Here is a 23,987-nt window from a genome sequence, read left to right on the forward strand (position 1 = left end):
CTTTATTGAAAGCACTTGTCTCCTTGTTGGTTGCACAAAGTGAAGGTGCTCAGCGATAATATGCAGACTCTACTTTTGTTTTGTCTGTTTCTAACTTGGTCAGTTTTTTTATAAGATTTTCAGGGGGATATGATCCTATCCTGGTTTCTCTCCTGCACTTTGTGATTCGCTTTGGCAGACGACCAACTTTGTCTGCTTATTCCCCTGGCACTTTCCCATTGGATTCCTCTCTCCTGAGCTCGCATGCACTTTGCTCAGCCTGATGACTGCGGTTGGAAGATGGATTACCCTGCAGGCATTTGTTTGACAGATCGAGCCAGTTGCGACTGTACACGTGCTGAAGAAGCTGTGGAGAAGAGATTGGTTTGACCTTGTCGTAACTGTTTAGATGTGCTTCCTGGTGTTGTTAAAACACAGAATCAGGATTGCACTTTTACCAACGCCCTTGACCTGCAGAACCCTTGAGGTTTTAAGCTTCATAAATCTGGACCCAAGAGCCTGTGACGTTTAGTCTAAACATTTAAAACAACTTTAAAGAGACATGGTGGTGGAGGTGGAGATGAAGTGAAATAATGATCATCTTCATCCCCAGAGCTCCAGCCTAAATGTGGACTTTCTTAAGCCCAGACATCAGCTTATTACTTATTTTACATAGCATGAAATGTATCACATGTGCAGCAATCCTTCTTTATGTCTTTGAGAGCAAAACAACTTGAAATGTCTCTAGGGATTTTTTAGACAGTTTATAATCAGTTTCCAATGTGTAGATTCTTTCACCAAGTCCAGTGACCCCGGTGTAAGAATTAGAAATGTGTGTTTTTACAAGATATAAGAGGGTTGTTGGAAGGTTCTGGAAGTTCATTTGTTGAAGAAGTTTTGTGAATTATTTGGGATGTTTTGAAATAATCTGCATGTCTACAGCTTCTTGAAGTGTTCAAATTTAGTAGTTGGAAGGTATGCACAGTGATAGGATAAAGATAGCCTCCCACTCTTACTTTCAGTGTTTCTCTCCAAAGATTCCACCAAAACATTTCATTATTGAGGTCTGTTTAAGGGCAGATGGGCTCAATGTTTACTGGATCATTGTTGGATGCAAAGCAAGTTCAAGTCATGACTCCTCCACCACCATGACTCCTCCATATGAAGTGTTTTCATTGACATGCTTTGATTTTCTCCATACATATTTGGTGAGATGCTGTCACCAAATACAGCATCTCTACTTTGGTCTCATTTATACTAAACATGCTGTTCCAAAAGTCTTTATTCAGATCTAATTTTGCTGGCAAAAAGTTGTGATAGCATTTCCTTTTCTCCTGGCCACTTCTTTGATTGAGCAACACTTGTTTATTCTATAATCAAACTATTATAAAATATCTCATTTACTGTGCAAATTGTGGGAAAATGCATCTCAGTAGCAAAGTGCTGCATTTTCAGCAGCACTTTGCTGCATCTCAGCATGACTGGGAATTCTCAGTCATGCTGAATTCCCAGTCATGGGAATTTTTAATTCCCATGACTGTAAGCTTTCTTTCTGAATCTGGGAAGGTTCAGGGGTGGCTCTTCTGCTTCATCACATTTAGTGCTGCTCTTGTTTGACACTAGAGTGCTGTAACCTTAGATAACAATCATGTCACTGTAAACCAGCCATGTCCTGTACCTTGAATACATTTAGTTTTGGATGTTTTACAATCAATTACTTTGTAGTATTTAGGTGATGATAAAAGTGATGATAAAATAAATATATATTCACTTCTCTTTTAGGTAACTACCTGCCACAACATTCAAGATGCCAGATACTTAAAGAAGTGTTATTTATATTACCAAAGTGCACATAAAGATTTCATTTTATCATATTTTTGAATTTATTGATATTTTTTTATGCTCTTGTGGAAAAAAACAGGGTGGAAATATAAAAAAAATTAAACATTTTAGTTTATTGTATCAACAATAAATCAAAATTCTTGTCATGACAAGAAATTTTGCATGGATAATAATAACCGATAGTTAAATACCCGTTCCTACCTCCCTGTGCATTCATGGGTTATTACCAGGTACTCCATCTTCATCTCACAGGCCAAAAATATGCATGTGTACGTTATTACGTCTCCATAAATTGCACTTATTATAGAGTGTTTTTGTGCATGGTTTATATTGCTCTATCATCCTTGTTTTTGAACACATGCGTATTTGTTAAAAACAATGAGGTAATGTGGATCTGTTGACTCCTGGAGACAGAGTATAATAACCAGTGGAAATCAGAGTCAGACTTTGACTTCAACTAGTCAGCTCCAGCTAATGAGTCTTAATCATTCTGAGATGGCGAGTTCCTGCAGGAGGTGCACACTGCTCTGTTCTGTGTTTTTATGATCTGATGATCTCAACATTTACAGGCCAACTGTTGCATCGGCTGCATTCAGAGCTCTCAATATTTTCCATCAGGCTTGGAGGATATTTTTACTGCTAATAATGATGTGGATTTTACTCAGAGGCTGTTAGTGGGCAGTAGTGCAGGCATGCACTGTGTTACTTATTTATAATGCAAACCATTACTCACCTAATTAATCAGGCTTTCCACCAGTTATTAAAAGCAACCGGGCTGGTAACTGCTAAAATATGTGCACTGCAGCCTGCATGAAATCCTGCTTAAGTAAAGGATATCTTGCTGCAGCAGTCTGTCCGTCTGTCATCCTGCTTTGGACTTGGTAGAACTGCAAGTGAGTGTGATACATTTGTTAAGAAGAAAAAATACAAACTGGTGCTGCTTTATTTTTAAAGTCATAGAGAAAGTTATTTGCTTTCTTTCCTTGATGCAGGTGACACTTTGCTGTAACCATGAAGTCTGTTCTCACCTTCTCTGGAACAAAACCACAATTGAGCTCATTTTGTTCCTCTTGAACCCTGTCTGTGCTTTGATTTCTTCTGTCTGATAAACTTCTGCAAGCACAGCTAAAGTGATGAGAACCTAAAGGGTTAGATTCTCCTTATTCTAATCCAAGCAAAAGTTTAGATAATCCTTCGGCTTTCTCACATTTGGTCATATTAAAACATAAACATCAAGGCACTTCATTGAGACTTTAAAGCTGACCTGATGTGCAAAATTCACTTTTTCTGGCATTAAGTTAATGTTTATTGGTGTCTGGAAAACAAGCCATGTCAAAAACCTCACGATTGTTACGTCACAATTGATGGGCACTCTGTGGTTACCTAGCAACCCAACCAGAGCTGGTCAGCTGAATTTACCAGCTCTGGTTGGGTTGACTTCCAACTAGTGCATTGACTGCTGGAAAAGATAAGTGTTTTAATGTTGACATATCCTCCAGAAACCACTTACTGCATCCTTGGTGATTGCACAGGAAGCTCTGCTTCTGCTTTACAAAGATGTATGTTTGTATATTACGCATCTTTTTGCAGCCATTTGCATGTATATAAAGTGTGAGTGTAAACACTAAGTTGGTCAGCAGCAGTTTACTTGCATTTAAAGTGACTAAATCCTAAAACAGCTCATTCTGAAAGAAGCTCAAAATAGGCAGAACTGAGCAGACTAAAATCTCATTAGAAATATTTTGTTCAAAAAAATGTAATGAGCTTTTATATCATCTACAGGCCTATTCTAACTCAGGTTTAAAAGAAAGCATAATAGGTCCTCTTTAAGTTGCTAGACCAACAAAGTATTGCACAACTGTGAAATGAAAGGAAAACAATACGTGGACACAGATTTTCCACCAAGATTTGCAAATATAAATAAAAAAATAAAAAAACATCTGCAAAGCCATATGGTTCCAAAGGGTTGAGGAAATAAATGTCTTTCTGTAATTTGAGTGAAACGAACCTGTAAATTTAAATTTTATGAGCGAGAACATAGAGCAACATATAGAATTTGAGCTCAGACATCTAAATCATCTCACCTGTCATTCCTACATATATCACACAAGCGTTGGGAATTTTTCACTAAGATGAATTCATCACAGCTGACTTGAAGCTTCGGCCTCAACTTCTTGGACAAATATCCTCCATCACTTACAGTCTCGGCGTGTGAATCATTCATACCTCCCCATAAATAATAAAACCCTGGCAGCCAGTTAGCAGCACCTGCAACTTGAAACAGTAGTTTGTGAAACACAATCTTATAGCTTGTAAACTAATGTGTTTCACCTGCCTGGGCCATGGCGTCTGGGTCCGAGGGAACAAACTCTCTCTTCCCGTCTGTGCCCCCCCCACTTCACTCCCTGTCCTGACCTTGCTTCCTCTTCCTCAGATAAATTCTTCACCAAATTCTCTTTGATACATTGCTGTCCCACAGGGCCTGGCTAGTGCAAACTGGATGTGTGAAGCGTAATTATTTCTAAAAACTGCATTTCTACACTAATTAGTTCACTCCTCAGAAGTTGGCCTTGCATTATTTACACATCAAGGGGGACATGCAGGGAGATAAATATTCATTGTTGACTTTGCCCCCGCTCCCTCGGCTCTGGCGCAAGTTGAGTCAAGAGCCGCTGTCATTGTGACTTGTTTATGCGACTTCTGCATCGCTGGTGCCCCAGAACATAATCCGCCTTGTTCTCCTGTAATTATCCCCACTCAAGCTGACAGACTGACACTGACTCATAGTGGGCTTAATAAGTGGACAACATCCTCTTCCCGCGCAGCCCGATCAGATGAATGGCTTCTGAATGAGGTGATTTGTCGTAATTGTGACCTGTGACCTGAATGTGTCACGACACTAAGCAGCAGAGACGCGGTTCATCACGTTAGGCTGTGGCACCGATTCAGCAATCTTCCCCTCCAACTGTTCGATTCTGGGCCGCCTTTAATGAGAGAGGCTGAACTGACTCCAGAGCGAGTCAGTGGCAGCTGTTGTTCTGTTTCCTGCATCTGTTGGCTGGAAGGCAGATTTGTAGGACATTTAAAGACAGCTTTTCCTGTTAAAAGCACAATATGAAGTGGTTCCTCTGTCTGACCTTCTACTTGGCCTTGATGGCCATTGTTTGCCTTTTCAGTTCCTAATAGGGAACTGTTGTTTTAGAAACCTACACCTAGACTGTTGGTGCCTTACAGATGTCTATTTTTGAAACTTTTAATATCAGATAAGGATAACCTGTGTAAATACAAACTGCATTTGTGAAACAATGATTCATTTGTTGAAGGGAAAAATTGCTTTCCAGACCAACCTGGTCCTGTTAAAATGGTAATTGCCCCATAAACCTAATTACTGGTTGTGCCCAAAAGGGCTCGAGTTTAAGGTCACGGAGTGATGTTCTATCTGGGAATTTTCTGCTAGCGGGCAGAACTTCTGGTTCCTTCCAATTTCAAATTGTGTTAATTTTGGTGTGTAGTTTCAACTTGAACCTCTCTTAAAAAAGCAATTTTAGCCCAGTTTTCAACATAGATGCTCTCAGTTCCTTTGTGACCTCCTAGATGAACCATCAATGATCTCTTCAAGTAATTTTGGTGGGACAGGTTTTCTTGGGAAGGATCATCACCGTTCCATGTTTTCTCCTATTGTGAATGATGGTTCTCATTGTCGTTTCACAATGGCTTTTGGGCCCTTTCCAGACAAATATTCGGTATATTTTATTCAGTCTTGTCAGAGAGGTTCTTCTTAATGGATTCATTGGTTCTCCATATCTGGCAGTTTTCTGGCCTGTTTGTGGTTCATGAAAATAAATCACATTTAATTTTTGATTTAACAAAATAAATTAGTTTTTCTGCTCAGACTGCTGTCCAATTTTAAAATTTGTTAGGCGATTAAACACATTTAGTCCTGTCTATCTCTGTGTTGCCCTGCGATGGACTGGCGACCTGTCCAGGGTGACCCCGCCTCTCGCCCGGAACGTTAGCTGGAGATAGACACCAGTAACCCCCCCGACCCCACTAGGGACAAGGGTGTAAGAAAATGGATGGATGGATGGATTAAATACATTTAAGTGCTACAAAAAAGAAAAATTGTAAAAGGAAAATGTTGCATTCACACCTCTGTATTGTACATTTTTTGTATTGTACATTCTTCTTAAAAAGACATATTTTTTTCCGAGGATCTGTTATAGGAAGTTGGGCAACAAAGGTTCAAGAATGCTAAAGAAATGACCGTAATTACTGTCAACATTAATGAAGAGCCAATCACTGGAGCCTTTAAGCAAGGCTTTTCTGTGTTTATAGAAGCAATAAACACGTAAAATGCACCAAAATGTCTGTTATGATTCCAGAGCTTGCCATGTTTACTGGCTTTGAAATCTATATTTGTTTTAGAGGATGAAATGGTGGGGACACGAGTCTAAGTTGTGGTATATGACTGGAAATTTAATATTGCTACTCTAGACTTGGAACTGAAACCATAAATGTCTGACTCTCACTGTCTCAAGAGTTTCCACTTTCACCCAGACTACTGGACACTAAGCCTTGTATAATTGCCTTCTTGCTACCGAACTACAGCAGGTTGGAACTATAGAAAATGTCTTTGATGTAAAACACTTTTCCTCCATAATTTGCTTTACTGGCTTTATAGTAGATTTGGAGAAAAACATTCATAAAGTTGGAGTCTGGTATCAGTGAAGAAGGAAGCTCATAACTGAATAATTAATCCCAGTAGTTTGAAAAAGTTTTTTTTTTTGTTAGGTTAAGCCATATTTGTGTAACACACCAGCTTGTCAACAACACCATCTTCATCATTCCAACCCTTAAATCTCGTTCAGATCAATTTATCCAAACCAAATCAAAGATTGCTTCACCACCAGCTCCACTGGTGGCAGACCTTCTCCAAATGTGAATCTTTAGGATCCTCATGCGGTCCCCATGTGGTTCTGAGTGCAATACGAAAAAGATACACCAGACTTTGATTAACATGAAATCTTATAATTTATACAAATAGCTGACCTAATTGCAGGTTTCGCTCACACCACTGCTCCATCTGTATTGAATCTAACTTATCAGAGGGAATCTCTTTGTATGCAGGGCAAAGTTTATCCACATGGGGGGTCTGTGGTCTACTGTAATACGTGTTTATTTTGGTTTGAGGACTTGAAAGTGAAACTCCCTGAGCTGCAGTTAGCTTGCTCTGCTGCTACATTCACTGCTTATCCCTGCGGAAATATGCCTGAAATTAATTTTTAAAGGGTTTGATTTGCATAAGCTCCAATATTAATGGAGTATTTATACATCAGTAATAGGAGGTTATTATCCACTTGTTTGTTTTTATTTGATATACTGCAATAGAAAGACCAAAACTTTTTGTCCTTATTTTTAATGGGTTTTACTTCCACTCCATGTTTTATGTTTTATTTCTTTGCAATAATTACATAATTATTCAATTATTATTCTCTATTTTTTCAATCAGTATTGCTTTATTACTGTTTAATGATAGTCACTGAAACAATTTCTAATGATGTTGATTTTGCTACAAAAGTTTAGGCTATTTTTTCTTTTTATAAGTGACAAAATCTGTGATACTTAAATACAAAACATTTTCCTGAAAGCTTCATATTGAGTTACTCCACTTTTTCTTTCTCCATTAGATATTGAACCACAGTTTTATTGATGCAGTTTAATAAACTCCTGCTTTCTTGGTTGGCTTTAATAGGGCAAAAATGAAAACATAGGCTAGCTGGAACTTTAGATAAAACTTAATAAAAAATACATTTTGAGCTATAAGCCAAAACTAAATATAAAGTCTGAGTCTTTAGTCCAGCTCATTTCACTGTACCACAGCTTTATCTGTGTGGTTTAATAAGCTCTTTTGCTGTCATGGTTGGGTAAAGAAAGAGAAAGACATGTGACAGCGTGCAGCCAAAGCTAAAGTTATCACATATGTTACTTTACCAACAAAGACAGTTCATAGACACAGTGCAGTCCTTATTTAAGCTACATGTTCCAGTTTGAATGGGAACATTTATATCTCTTACAGTATAACAAATAAAAACAGAATTAATCAACTTTTTATTAAATGTTTTATAGCTTTGTTTTGTTTTTACCAAGCCAAAAGAGATAGAATTATAACCATAACTGTACAAAATTACAAGATTGAAGAATGTCCTTAATAAACTCACCCTTCCATGTTTTTCTGTTGGTATTGAGTGTTTGTACTGTTAAACTGTATTTCATTTTGCATCAAGCTCAGATATCCGTTCATTCAAATGCCACTTTGCAAACCTAAGATGTGCAACCACACTTTTTCTTAAAAAGTAAATGTGTTCTAATTTATAAAAAACAAGTCTTTTAGGCAGTTTGTTTCACCTTACCCAGAAGTGTATTTGGTGTTATACAAACTTCTTGGCTTTGTTTTTGTTTTGTAAATTGTAGCAATGGGTACTGAATAATAGAAACTGAAATGTTTCACTGTGTGCTGAGACTAATACTGAAAAAATGTGGATTTTCTTTTTCTCATCCCTTTAGGCCTTGCTGACTTCTTTTTCACCTTCCCACAACACCTCATAATTTCATTTTTCTTTTTTCCATTTTATTATTGCTGGAATTAAATAGCAGCACATTTGTTCTGCAAGTGTAGCTCCTTCATCTTATGAAATCCAAGAAGGCAGAAAAGGTTACTGCTTTGCTGTGATCTCTGCAGCTGCAGCAGGTAGAATGCAGCCATTTGGCAAAGTTTTAATAAAAAACTCTGGCGCTTCCTCTTCTTCCTCCTCTGCAGGTGGAGATCACTCTGCAGGACATCAATGACAACCCACCTGTTTTTCCTAATGATATTCTGGATGTGACCATTGAGGAGAACGTTGGAGATGGCTTCAAGATAATGCAGTTAACAGCCACAGATGCAGATGAGGTAATGGCTCCCAAACTTTCTTTTCTGTCTGACTGCTTTTGTGCTTCGCTGTGCCCATTTTCCATTTAGCTGCTTCCAGAATGGATGTAAGCAATTTGAAATAAAAATGTGATCCAAATAGTTCTTCAAGCAACACTAAATTCAATTAGGTCACATTTTATTAGCAATAATTGGAAATTGTAAACCAGAAAAGTCATTCAAATAAAATGTTAATTTCCAGAAAGCTGTGGCTCAGTTGTGAATATTTAGCCATAAAGATCAGCTTGAGTGATTCATTTCATCATTATCTATTCAAACCAGGCCTGCCCTGTGAGAAATCATGGCTTTAGAGCATCATTCACAATATTAACCACATTTTTGGTTGATTTTTACTGGAATGAACCTGTAGAGCAAACAATTCACTAGAAAGTGTCTGACAACATGCAGTAGGCTACAGAGATCTCACAAGTAATACCAATCTAAAATACCTATCAGGCTAAAATGATTTCAAAGCCATTTCTAAATCATTGGGACTTGATTGAAGTACATTCAGAGTGATTATTCACAATTGAAGGGAACATGACACAGATGAATCTTCCAATAAGGGCTTGCCCTACCAAAATTACTCCAAGAGCACACTGCTGACTCATCCTGGAGATTATAAAAGAACATTTCAAGCTCAGCTGAGCTCACATATTTTAATTAGGATCAGGCTTGATGAGTCAACAACCTGGCTAAAAACAGTATGCATGGGTCTGGTGCACTGATGGTGAAAACTAACAACCAACATAGGCTAACCTTATTTTCCAAAATCTCAACTTGGTAAATGATTTCCAAGATAATCTTCAAAAGATGACATTTTTGTGAGTTTGTATTTTCAGATTTTTTCACAGATTATCTGTCTTATACCGTACTGTCACAACATACTGATAGTTTTAACAAATATAACTAAACACATTTTTTATGAAAGTTCCATAGTGCTGCTTTAAGGAGAATCTCCAGCAATCACTCCATGACATCAATGATATGAAACCATATCAACAATGAATTACTTAAGACCGCACAAGGAAGGTTTTGGAATGGCCTAGTCAAAGTCTGGTTTTAATTCAGATTTAGATTCTGCTGCCTGACCATTCATGGTCAAACTAAAGCGACTTTGCAAGGAATACAGAGTCAAAATTCTTCTTTAACAAAGTAAAAGCTCATTGGCAGTTAAAGCAACCACATTTTGGCAATTAATATCGCCAAACCAATGAGGTTTAGCCTACAAGTAGTTTTTCACCTAGGGCCAGGTTGGTCCAATTCACTTAAATAACTGTAATACTGGTAAAAACCCTGTTAAGGAGAGTTCCAGCACCCTGTTATGACTGTCCCTTTGTCAAGTCAGTCGTTTCCTTTACTTCAACAGCATCACTCTCAGTAATCTGAAGCTTTTTTCTTCAGCTGCTTCAGGCAGATGTGGATGTAAAACCCTGCAGAAGGTAAAATGCAGGCCTTGTAGCACCTCAAAATGTCTGCGGGCCCTTCTTCAAACCAAAGGACACATTTTAAGTTAATGGAAAAAGTCAAGTCATAGAGAGGAGAGAGATTAGAAAGAAGGTCTATGGACTCGGATTTAACTTACGAGGCCACAGATTTTTATTGCACAGCTGTTGCCTCACTCCCTTCTCCTTGCTCTAAATGTGAGAAAAGTCACACAAAGACCTACAGTCTTTTTTTTTACCAACAGGATTTAGGTAGGTTATTTGATTTTAAATCAATTATGAGAGCCAAAGAATTCAAAGTTTTAATCATAGATGTTTTAATATAAGGTATTAAATCCATGGTCACTTTTTCCTTGTGTGAAGTTATGAAAAGCCTGAGCTGTGCAACTTGTGATCTCTGTTTCAAATTAAATACATTCCCTTAGAGCTCTGCATATAACAAATGATTGGAGAATTATGTAAAATAACCTAGCAGAGAGAAGTTAAACCTTGTTTCGATGCAGAAATTGAAATAAACAAGAATACAACTTCAAGGAGCCTATTTAGGATTTACAGATTATAGCGATGTTTACTCCAAACTGCAGCGCTCCCATGAATAGATTGCTAAATAGAAGCCTGTATTTTATCCAGGCTCTCTTCAGAGCCAGATATGAATCCAGCCAAGTCTTTGCCCACATCCTTATGCAGGAAGCTAAAGTTGCGCTGACGCTCAGCGTTCAGAGCACATCGGTGGGAAAGCCACATTCGCGAAGCCAGCACGGAGTAGCCAAGAGTGCAAAACGTTGGCCAGTTAAAGGGCTGAGTTCAGACACCATAATGATCCCATCCCATTTAACAGTGCTACATGTGGGATTCATGTGTGAGGGGATTTAAATATTGGTTCAACGCATCCGTTTTTCCCCACTCACATTTCCAGTTGGGTTTACATAAAATCAATAAAAACAACTGTGTCTGCTTGAAAATGTTCTTATTGGCTTTCCTGCCCTTTCAAATTTAAAGCTTTTATTAGAGGTCTGACTGGAAGTAGTGACTTGAATATGGCATGGTTGTTGGTGCAATACCCCCTGGCCTGAGTATTTCAGAAAGTGGTTACCACTACTTTTCTCTGGTTAGCAAATGATGATTAGAAAAAGAATACACTTCCAGTTACTGGCAATTGCGTGGGTGAAAACGCCTTGTTGATGTCAGAGAATTGGCAAATTGGTTGGAGAAAATAAAAAGCAGCAGTTACAACCATGCTAGGTAGAATACCGTCCCTGAACATACAACTCTTTAAAACCTTAAGCAGATGGATTAGAGCAGCAGAAGACCACACCAGGCACCACTCCTGCCAGCTGAAAACAGGAAACCGAGACTACAGTTCACACAGGCAAACCAAAACTGGGTGGCATCAGACTGGAAAAACATTGTCTGGTCCAATGAGTCTTCAGTTCAGCAGTGATATTCAGATAAAGCCAGAATTTGAAAATAAATAAATAAAATAATAAGAACATAGCTCCATCCTGCCTTTTATTGATGTTTTAGGCTGTTGTGATGCTGTTGGGGAGTATTTACATATGATCAATAATTTCACTGAGCTATTATGAAGAACCTAATGAAACGACTAGTGAGTGTATTTCGAAGACATGAAAAAACATTGACTTAAACACATTCACTGCAGCAGCTTGGTCCAGTTTTCTCTATCAACTTCTCTATCCTTGAGCTGTCGTCGCTGGTTTTCTAGGAGTTTGTGTTGTGATTGGGTAGGTGTCCCTGCTGGCAGTCCTTGCTTCACACCTTTCACTTCTCTTAGTAGCTAAGAGCCATCATCTGCTAAATGAATTCCCTATGCCCCAGTCTGGTGCAACAGCTTCTCAAAACACTACAGTTTAACTGGTCGGCAGTGTCCTCCATTATAACAGCCTTCTCTCTCAAAGGGGAACTATAAAGCAGACAACCAGAGTCAAGGTCAGGAGGATGAGCAGTGGTGTATTTATGTGCATGGAGGTTCTTATGGTTGTAAACTGAAAGAAACCAAACTATTTGGGGAAGGTAAATGAATTAAAATGACAGCAGAGATCTTTTTATAGATCTTTGTGCTCAGATGAGCCCCCAGCTCAGCATCTCCCACCTTTTCTTGCTCTGCCTCTGAACCATATCAGAAAATTAATTGGCAAACCATGGGTGTTGGGTTCCGGACCGCGGCGCAGGTGGCTAATGGGATTGCCAGATCTGGAGCAAATGATTGATGACAGCAGGGTCCTTAGATGAGCAGAATTTTGCTCTCCTTCCTTTTTTTTCCATTGGACCTGGAACTTAGACAAAGTTCTGGTAATGCAATGAGAGACAAGGTCAAGAAGACACAGTTTTTAAAGAAGCACTAACTCACAGCACACAAAAAAAGATAAGAGCAAGTCATGAACTTAGGCTAACAATGCTGAGTCTGTCTAAAGTTTTTGGCTAAAAGTTTTCAAAAGAGTCGGAACGGAAGAATGTTTCATTTAATTTTGTGAGAGACGAGCTTTATCTTTTATCCAATCCAGCCAAACTGTTATAACATTAAGTAAATGCTAAAAATCTGCTCCACTTGCACGTAACTTTTTATTGTCTCACTGTGCAGGGTTCCAGCAGCGGGACGCCAGCAGGACTTTTACAGACTGCTGCTATGAAGTTGCTTGTGCAACTTTTGACCTGTAATATCGATTAGTCAAATTTTACAAGTGTTCAGCAGTTAGTACATAGCTTTGCTAAATATTTTTTATTTCAACTTTTTCAGATTCTAATTGGAAACTTCAATGTTTTTTTTTTTCATTTTATACAATTACAGTTGTAAAATGGGGGAAAATAAGGTTCTTGCACAAATAAATAAAAGCAGTCAGCCTCCTATAGAGCACCTTTAGTAGCAATCGTAGCTGCAAGTCTTTTGGGTTGTGTCTTCACTAGATTTGTAAGCAAGGAGGCAGAATTTTGACCTTCCTCCTTTGCAAAGTAACCCAACCTCATAGAGACTGGATATAAAATATCCATAAGTAAAAATTTTCAAGCTGTAAAACTCTATTACGTTAAAAATTATCCATTAAATTTAACAAATGGACTTTGGCTGGGCCATTCAAACATGCTTGCAGTTCTGGCTGCATGAATATGAACCTGTGCCCCAGTCCAAAGTCCTTTTGCACCCTTGGTCACCCTGTATTTAACTCAATCCATCTTCTAATTGTCTCTGACCAGCTTTCCTGTCCCTGCTAAATTTTTTCCACAAAACATAGCGCATTGCATTTAGGGCAAAACATAGCTTTTAATTTTCTCATCTGACCTTCTGACATGTCTGCCTACATGTCCTGTGGCAAACTGCAGACAGGACTTTTTATGGCTTTCTTGCAATATTTTTTTTTCTTCTGTTTCGTCCATAAAGGCCTGACATGTACCATTTGTGAGAAACAGTTATTCTGTTGAGAAATGCTTCCACCGGAGTTGTAGATCTCTGCAGCTCCTCCAGAGTTACATGGGCTTTTTGGTTACTTCTCTGATTAAGGCCATGTCCTTGCTTGGCCTGTCAGTTCAAATGGACGACCGTGTGGCAGTAGGTTTGCATTTTGTCATATTAAATTTTTAAATGATTGATTAAAATGATCAAAAGCTTTGCATATTTTTTTATAACCTTACTGAACTTTAAAATTCTCCATAACTTTATCCATGACCCGTCTTTGTCATGAAGCTGATTATTTCTCTTTAACGACCTTTTAAGCCCTCCTGGAGGAAGTAGGTTTTTCTGGGATTTATTTAGGGGCATCACAGTGTCACTTTCCTTCCATTTCATAATAATTTGATACTTTGCTTTGGTCCTATACATAAAATTCAAATAAACTGTATAGAGGGTTGAGGTTGGGAACTCACCAAGAACAGTTGAACTTTTAGCAGTTTCCAGGTTGTGTTGGGAAGAATGAAAATAAATTAGGAAAAAATTTTATTTCCTCACTTTAGAATAGAAAATAGTTCTTTTTCTATTCCATCTTGGAATAGAGAAACTTTGATTTTCCTAAATTAAATGCCTAAAATAAACATTGGGTTTATATAATAAATATAAACAATATGTCTTGTATCGGTTCATCCATTAAGCATTGATTTAATGGGTGAAATATGGATAAATTGGACAGGTAAATGGAACAGAATCTAAAAAATGTCCAGATTTATTGCTGAGTCAATGTGTGAATATTTTTAAATAATGCAACATAAAAAACTCTGATTGGCCCACTTTATTTTCAGGAGAAGCACTAACAGATGCATACTTGCTCATCCAGCTTTGTAAGTAATGGGGAAGATTAAATATGAAAATACATGAAATGAAAAAAAATATATATATACAAAATTAATAGAAGATATGAGTCGGGAATTTTGAAAAGGCATCTAGGAACCCTGGCAATGCTACTAAAACAGCTATTTAAAATCCAGATTATGTGAGCATTGTCCAGCAAACCAATAAATATGTCAATATAAAACAACCTAATGCAGCACCTCTCTTTATAAGCCACCCCATTGTTCAGATAGGATCAGACAGCGTTACACGGACATCAGGCAGAGCTGAAGGAGTCTCTTTTATTTTAACTGTAACTGGAGCCTTTGGTTCTTCTCAGTGAATAGCGGTAAGCTTTTTGAAGTCGCATTAGCTTTTCTGGCAGAAGATACAAAAGAGAGACAGTTGTCTGATCTTTCATTGTCCCAACACAAATATAAACGTCAAGCTCTGTTGTCAGACCCATTCACATGTCATATCACATTCGGTCCTCTTCTCCTGTTCCAAAGCCTCTTACCACGGTCACCATGTATATCATGGAGCCTGTATCTTTCTGAAGCAATATGGGGCCAGGTAGTTGATTTTGCACAGGAAAACTACGAATTCATACAACATGAACAAGGCTTATAGCACAAAATCTAATTTTATATGTTTTTGTTTGTCTTATAAATATTTTTGTGATTGTTTCTTGTAAATCTGTGTTTTCTAATAACTAAACACTCTGGTGGAGGGTAGACATCCTCTAAACTGCTAATGCGGAAATAACAACGCTAATTTTTTATTTAGCACTTTTGCTAGTTTGGAAAACGTTGAGTATGCTTAGCTTCCCCGAAATATATTTTTCCAGATAAAATTTACATGGCTGTTTTGAAAGCTTTCAGTTGGATAAAGTTTGACATCAGGGTTGAAGTTTTGTTTACAACTGTTTTATTCAAGTAGTTAGATGTTAATATTCATGCTCTTATTTTGAATTGAGTGAAAACTGTTTACGCAGCAGATATGTTTCCTCTCTCTATGTTCTCTTTGTTTCCCCCAATAACTTTATTTCAAAGAAGAAACTTACAGGAAAATAATAAAACATGGACAGTAAAGAACAACAAAAAATATAAATGCAATATCTAATGACATTATGAAACATGCAAGTTATGCTATCAAAATAAAATTGGTGCTCAAGGATTGTAGTCTTTCAAAGGAGAACATGATCTTGATTGAAGTTAGCTCTTTAGCATTAGCTTCTGTTAAACAGTGTGCTGGTGTTGTGTTTTAGTGTTAGCAGACCTATTGTTTTAGGGTTAGCACAGCTAACATTTAAGTTAGTGGTCCCCATACACATCAGGAACATTTTAATGTTATTTTTCACGTTGCGTTACCGTTAAGAGCAACTTACAGTGACCTACATACTTTTGGACAGTATGGAGATCCTGGAGTGCCTAGAACTGTTTATATATCTATCTGCTTGAGAACTGTAGGATGAAAATTATTAGCAATTTTTGAAAGCATAATTAAAAAAATAAACAGTATTGCCTTAATATGGGGGTTTTGCCTAAGCTCCAGTCCTGCCAACCTTTTAAGGATGACACAAATTACGTTTTTTTTGTTTTTTTTGTTTTTTTTTTAATAGAAGATTAACCTCAGCAGCCTCATGTTTATAATCCCAAATCTTGTTTGGATCTTTTTCTGATGGTCAGTTTGATTAAAGCCCTTTAACCTTTGTCCTGGTTTTGGTTTCATTATCCGCATTTGTGATACATTTCAAAAAATCTAAATCACAAGCTCTCTCCTTACCGACTGTCTCTGGGAAAAACGACGCAGAGAAAGGTTTCATTCATCCTTGACAAGTCTGGAGTTTGATCTGGAGACAAGGAAAGTGAAGAGTCTGGTTTTGTTGGCAGACTTTCTTTGATCCTCACCGGTCAGAGCGCTCTGCTTTCCTGTTCCTTGAGGATGACATGTTAAAGGAAAGTGTATAAAAGTGGGGCTAATGTACTGGCTTAGCGAGTTTGAAACCTAAAAGACAAAATTCGATGTTGAAAATGTAATGAAAAATAGTTGAAAGCAGACACTGTAAATTAAAGGAAAATAAACTTGACCTAATGTGCTTCTATTTCTCCTCTTAGGGTCCCAATGCTCTAGTGACTTACACCATCATCAGTGGAGCCGACGACAGCTTTCGCATTGACCCCGAATCCGGTGACCTGATCGCCACCAAGAAGCTGGACAGGGAAAGGCGCTCAAAATATTCCCTCCTGGTGCGAGCGGACGATGGAAAGCAGTCGTCTGACATGAGGTTGAACATCACTGTCCAAGACGTCAACGACCACACGCCCAAGTTCTCCCGTGCGACATACTCATTTGACATCCCCGAGGACATGGCGCCAGGTGAGGTCGCTTAATGGAGCATACGGTTACAAACTAAACACGCCAAAATGGACGGAGCAGGCGATGTTTTGTCTTCTGGAAAACCTCTCAGAGCAAACTAACACAGCTCAAGGGGGACTTTTTTTTTTTCTTGTGCATTTTTTCCAAGCATTTTATGTGTTGTAGCTCTGAAATATTCAGCATTTTTCTCAAGAGGGAAATCAAAAGTTTAGTGGGTCAAATGGGGAATAACTCAGATTTGATTTACAGCCTCTGACAACCGTCTGGCAGACCTCATTCACCCCTCTTAGCACTGAATAAGAGTTGGTAATCAAAGAAAAATGTCTGTTGAAGATGGAACTGAATTATAATCCTGTTAAGCATTCAGAAAGTCTTTAATAATGATCTGTTTGTTCAGTCATAGCAGTCCAAGACAGAATTAGCAGCTGGCTCAACAATCAGTCATTCACTTGTATTAAAAATAATCCTCCATCAATAATCTTTTAAAAGAAAGCAGTAAACATCGCGCCTGTGTCATCCTTCAGGCTCCATCGTGGCAGCGATCCTGGCGAGTGACTCCGACTCAGGGGTGAACGGAGAGGTCACCTACTCGCTGGAGGAAGACGATGAAGACGGGACCTTCCTCCTCAACCCAGTGACGGGTGTTTTCAACGTAACACGTCCACTGGACTATGAGACCCAGCAGTACTACATCTTAACTGCGAAAGCCGAGGACGGCGGTGGACAGGCCAGTACGGTCCGGGTTTATTTCAACGTGCTGGATGTGAACGACAACTCCCCCATCTTCAACACCACTGTGTACAGCGCTTCTGTCTCCGAGAGCCTGCCGCCTGGATCCAGTATCGTCATGGTTCTGGCCAGTGATGCTGATGATGGTATGTCAGAAATGTTATACTAATGTAGTGAAACGTCAAACACCTCCAGGTTACCAGGTTTTAATTAGTAATGGAACAGCTAAACAAATTCACTGAACTAAAGTTACAGTTTTTTCTAAACTAATGCTTCTTATTGAAGAATGTATCTTTTCTCCTGTTTGTGAGGTAATGTTGGGAGTCTGATATGTACGTTAGCTGGTTAATTAACTAGATCATCTGGCCTGGTAGTGACCAGAGAATAGCCTGTGTTTTAACACACTCCCTGCCTGGCTGGTTGCTGGTTACAAACTTTCATTACAAAACATTATTTAGAAAAATAATATTGCTCAATTTGGATAATTTAATTCCTGGATGTGACAACAGCTGAATAACATCTTGCAGCAACAGTTTGGGGAAGGGGGAGCTTTTCTGTTTATGGAATCTCATTAGGCAATATTTGTATATATCACATTTTCACAACAGGGCAATTCAAAGTGCTTTGCATGATTAAAACAATAAAACAAAGGAGCAAAATATTTCATAATGGTGGTTAAATAAGGGAAAGAGATGAAAAGTTGACAGGCTACAATTCATGATGTGCCAGTTATTATTAGACAACAGTAACTCTAAACAGGTGGGGTTTTAGCCTTGATTTAAAGGAGTTCAGTGTTTCAGCATTGTTGCAGTTTTCTGGAAGTTTGTTCCGGATTAGAGGAGGATTCAGTCTGAATGCTGCTTCTCCATGTTTGGTTATGATTTTGAGGGAGCAAAGTAGACTTGGACCAGATGACCTGAGTGGTCTGGAAGATTGACACAACAGATCCATAATGTGTTCAGGGATTTATGAACTAACATAAATCTATTCTCTAAGCCACGTTAGATGTGTTGTTAGTCCATCACAGGGCAACATAAAGACACACAGGACAAAAATAATGTTCATACTCATACCTTGCATGAGTAGGTAAATTTAGAGAGACCGGTTAATCTGAGAGTCAGGTTTTTGGATAGTGGGAGCAAACCAGAGTACCCAGAGAAAAAGCATGCATGCACTGGGAGAACATGCAGAAAGAAACCCAGGACCTTAAAGCCACTAAGTGCTCCACCATGCAACCCAGCACTCATTGCCCGAGGAGATTAATTTAATGTCATGTTGTCACATTATTTTGATGGTTGATTTCACAGAACCTCTTGACTCTAAAATAGATTAAATTATTCTGATTAAACAAACGATGTGATTTATTGGCGTGAGTTGTTTCTGCCTCTCAGGTAGGGGACTTCTGAGATTCAAAAGTGAGTGCGTTACTTGAACGGTTGGCGCTACTCTCTCCCTTGCTGTAATTACAGCTTTATCCAAGCCTAATGTGGTTATCGTGACCTACATTCCTGGGAAATACGCTGCCTTGCTCTCTCAACCCGGAGTCTGGCTTCTTTCTCCACATAATCTGACCACGTCCTTTCAGATACAGAGCTGCTGTATTTCACTGTCACAATAAAACACTGCCATTGTTAGCACTTCCCAAGCTCTGACCCCTGACCCGAAGACTTTGTCTCCCTACAGAATAGTCTAAACTCAGATGGAAGCAGGTCTCCTGATAATGGATTACTTGTGTACTGTAAATACACCTCGAGTGTGGGAAGGTGTCAAAGCTTTCCACTTCAATACCCGTTGAGTTGAATAACCGACGCTCAATTTAAGCTCATTTTAACCTCCACTTCCTGGGGAGCGCTGTGGATTAGGCCCGATTTCAAAGTTAGGTGATTTACTCTACAAATCCACTCAGATGTGAACCAGATATGCCGTTAAATAGATGTTGGGCCTACAGTGTTTTTCTTTCTGCTGAATTGCAGAAAGGCATTATCAGTTGTGGAAGTGGCTTACAGTTTGGTTTCTGTTTTGATAGCAATCTGTCATGCAGCAATGAATGGATTGAAATCTTGGAGGTCAAGAGGAGAAGCCAGTTGATGCACATGTACAATTTGTGGAAATGGATGTTGATTATTCATATGAGTGCCCATTGCAAAGTATTTTGTTTTTTATATCATGAACAATAGAGATATCAGAATTTGACCTTAGTTACACCATGCTTTCTTTTGGTTATCAGGTTCTCTTTGTTTTCTTTACTCAACTCAAGGTTAAATTGTGACATAAAGGTTTATTGGAGAAGAGACTGTTTCAAATTGTGTTGTCATTAAGTTTGTTTTCACATACACGTCTTTACTGTAGGTCTAATCATTTGTAACTTTTATGTGCCTCCAAACAGGGTTTGTGAAAGTTCTCAGTCATAAAAAGTCTCTCTGCATACATTTTTTTCTTGTTTTCCTAGATATTCAGCTTTTTTTATCCTACTGAAAATGACTCATTCAGCCAAATAAAATTAAAATATTCTTGTTAAGTTATCCATCAGCAGCTCCATCGTCATGGAAAAGTGCATACACTACACTGTTGCCTATAAAGTTGAAATAATTTTGTTTTCAGTCACATTCCTCTTTTTTATTGTGGTTTAATTTTCACAGTGATATGCTTGGAAGAGATTGATCAATAAAATTCCAAGTGGATATAAACTTAATCTGTCAAAAATAAATCACATTGTCGCCATTATTTCATGAGAAAAGGCTATTTCAACTTTATGAGCAACAGTGAATTTAAAGAGGCTTGGCAAGAAAATAAGTTTGCTAAAAACAAAGCCATAACCATTATGAAGCTGCTCCAAGTGTATGCTGTAGAAAGGTGAACCCAGGTGTAAAGCATTTTGAAATACAAGCTAGAGCTAAAAAAATTGAACTGGAGTTGAACAGTGACTTACTTATTTCGTAAAATGCGTGAAATTCTGAGAACAAGAAATCAGTTTAACAGAACAAGTCTTAAAGGCTAAAAGGTCTCAAAAAGCAATAAATCACACCCCGGTCTAAACTCAAGAACGAACTCATTGACACCTATCAGTCTGGAAAGAGTAACGACCCATTTTTATGACTGAGACCACAGCAAACCACTAATTACCAAAATTACTATAACAGAATATAGACAGACACATGTGACTGTCTACATTCACCAAAAACCCAGAACATCTAAATAGACCCCAAAGCATATAGCAATTCCACATTTAAACGGTTTTGTAAAATCCAAATTCTGGATTTAGACGCCACACCAGGACCTGAAAAAGGCCCTTGGTGTTCAGATATTCCCTAATGTGGCTGAATTAAAACAATTCTGCAAAGAAAATTGGACCAAACTCACTCCTTTGTGATGTAATAGACTCATCGCAGAAATCACAAATGTTTAATGTTGTGGTTGCCAGTGGCAACATATTATGTTTATGGGGCAATTACTTTTTGACAAGTGGTTAGGATGGATTGGGTTGGTATTAAATCATTTATCAATCTATGTACATCTAAGATTTAAATCCTGATGGTGCAATAAAAGGTCTTAAAATTTCCTATGTGATCAAAAGACTATTTATTTTGTTGTATTTTATTGGGGTCCCTGGAATATATAGAGTATGGTCAAAACTTAACCCACTGTACGACTCACATTTAAGATAAAATGTACAAAAACTTTCTCTAAACACCAAAATCTTATGTTTTTCAGGTCCAAATGCTCAGCTTCTCTACAAAATTTCATCTGGTGATCCTCATGGCCACTTTGGCATCACCAAGGAAGGTGTTCTAAAAATCAAGAGGGCACTCGACCGAGAGACCCAGTCCTTCTACAACCTGGCGATCACTGTCAATGACCTGGCACCTCCTCCCACCACCCGTTTCACCAGCACCGCCCAAGTTTCAATCATCCTTCTAGACGTCAACGACTGCCCTCCCACTTTCACTTCCCAGAAGATGACTTACATTCAGGAGAACACACCGGTGGACACAGTGGTGTTCACCGCCCAGGCCACAGACGCCGACAGCGGACCCAACAGCTATGTGGAATACTCCCTCAGAGGAACTTTTAGTAACAAGTTTAGCATTGGTGTGATCGCTGGGGATGTCAGGTTGGTTGGAGAACTGGACAGAGAGGAACTTTCCAACTACACACTCACCATTGTGGCTACAGATAAAGGTGAGCCCCCTCTCTCCTCCACCATGGACGTGACTATGATGGTTCTGGACGTCAACGACAACACGCCAAGCTTCTCACAAAACATCTATGACATTGAGATCGAGGAGAACATCTTGACTGGCACCGATGTCATCCAGGTGTTTGCCACTGATGCTGATGATGGCACCAATGGGCAGATCCGGTTCTCCATCGCCGGAGGTAACACCAACAATGATTTCCGAATCGATTCAGTCACAGGGGTGATTTCAGTTGCCAGACAGCTTGACCGTGAGACACATTCATCCTATTCGTTGGTGGTCCAGGCTTCAGACCGTGGAAGCAGCCCCAGAGTGGATCGCACAACCGTCAACATTGTTTTATTGGATGTTAATGACTGTTCGCCAGTGTTTGAGCTCTCTCCTTACGCCATCAGCGTCAAGGAGAACCTTGAGAACTTACCAAAAAACATTCTGCAGGTCAGTCTCCTTCTATTTCTCAGCTTCTCATGTTTAGTTTTTACCTTCACAGAACGCACTCTGAAATGAGTTCTATAAATGCCAGTTCAAAGCCCTTCAACAAGCTAATGCCTTAACTAAATTTGTTGTACTGCTAACCTAATAAGTGCCAGTATGTAAGTAGCATAAGTTCAGTGAAGCACTGAGCCCAGTGGTCTTACTTTGCTAAATGACAAATACCTGACTGAAATGATAAAGAAATGATATATGGCAGCAATTTGCTCTGCTCAATTAAGCCTTTATAGGATTTCAACAAAATATGAAACTGCTCTAAACTGCATGACGAGCCAATTAACATCGTAACCACCCTGATGACTAAATGAGGCATGTATAAAATATGGAGCAGGGAAAGCCTTTTTCCAGTAGCACGGCAGCTGCGCTCTCCTTCACGTGTATACATTAACAGGAAATGAGGCTACAGTTATGTGGTGGGAAAGGGTCCAGACTTGGTGGCTGCGCGCAGGAGCTCACATCTGTGCTAACCTGGCTATAATGGCCATGTCAGGAAGGTATGAGAAGCCATGCAGCTAAAAATTGGACTTGTAAAAACCTTTTTATTCAAAGAAAAATGAAAAGACAAAAAATATTTGCAGCCTAAAGTAGAGGAACCCTACTTACCAACTGTTTGATTTTCCTTTTTGTGGATTCTCTGGGAAAGTCTGATTAGACAAAATGAATAAGTAATGATCTTCCTTGCCTCAACAATTACCTCCATGGTGCCACTGCTGGTAATTACCCCCATCTGTTTTACTAGAATGATTTAGAGAGGACAGTGGTTAAACTGGACTATCCCCAGTTGGTAGGTTGGTTTTACAACATACACCATAATTATTGCCACCCTTGGTAAAAATGTGTAAAAAGCCTTAAAATAAATTCAAATGTTCTTGCAGTAACATCAGCCTTTCATTGGATTACATTTATTATGCAATGTAAGCTTTTCTAAAATGCATCCTTCAATTCTATGGGATAAAAATCCAGATGTTGCCAGTAGAAAATAGAAGGGAGCTAACTTTTGATGCTAAAAATGTTTGTTTGGCTTTTCAAGCACCAAACACTTGAGGTGGATTTGGTTTGAACCAATAGATAAAATGGTAAAACACACCCTCATTACTAATGCACTAGGCAAGTTTCTCTTCCAATGCCACTTGGAACCTTGTTAGTGTGCATAGCATCATGGATTTATTTTTAATACCAGAAATTTTGAATAAAAACACAAGAAAAATGGGTCGCCATAGGGTCTTTTACAAGAACAGTGATGCAAAATAAACAGGCAAATCAACACAGAAATGGGTCACCAGACATTAAATCCGCCTCCTTCTATGGCCATCTTAATGCCGAGCTTAAAATCCTGTAGAAAACATGTAGTGAGCTAAAAAGGAGAAAGAGTTTATTCTCAGGCATTTAACGCCTCTTTACTAGGTATACTAGTAATTATACCGTATATAATATTAGATATTATGTTTATTCATGCCTTTCACGGTCAAGGCATCTTTTTCCAGTTGGAATCAATGAGTATTTATCAGCAATCAATGTTTTACCTACAATAAATTCCAGGCAGTGATTTCAGTTTAAAAGTATGATCTCCAAACTTTAATTAGTGGAAACACTCCTCATGTTACTTTGTCTACTGCAGGTTAGACATTGACTGCTCACAGCTACTACAAACAACCCCACACCAGAAAACCAAACATTCATTCAAATAA

The 23,987-nt window shown here is 38.6% G+C and overlaps 1 protein-coding gene across 2 annotated transcripts in view; it reads left to right on the forward strand.

Moving 5' to 3' along the window:
- Positions 1 to 23,987, forward strand: part of fat4 (FAT atypical cadherin 4) — a 126,596-nt gene that overhangs the window by 59,333 nt on the left and 43,276 nt on the right. For both annotated transcript variants that reach the window (XM_007572539.2, XM_016660936.1), the window contains exons 2-5: positions 8,639 to 8,770; positions 16,621 to 16,882; positions 17,407 to 17,757; positions 21,323 to 22,245. In XM_007572539.2, coding sequence (XP_007572601.1) covers positions 8,639 to 8,770; positions 16,621 to 16,882; positions 17,407 to 17,757; positions 21,323 to 22,245 — 1,668 coding nt within the window. The remainder of the gene's footprint in view (positions 1 to 8,638; positions 8,771 to 16,620; positions 16,883 to 17,406; positions 17,758 to 21,322; positions 22,246 to 23,987) is intronic.

Source organism: Poecilia formosa, unplaced genomic scaffold (genome assembly GCF_000485575.1).
Source record: "Poecilia formosa unplaced genomic scaffold, Poecilia_formosa-5.1.2 Scaffold303, whole genome shotgun sequence".
NCBI classification, from domain to species: Eukaryota; Metazoa; Chordata; class Actinopteri; order Cyprinodontiformes; family Poeciliidae; genus Poecilia; species Poecilia formosa.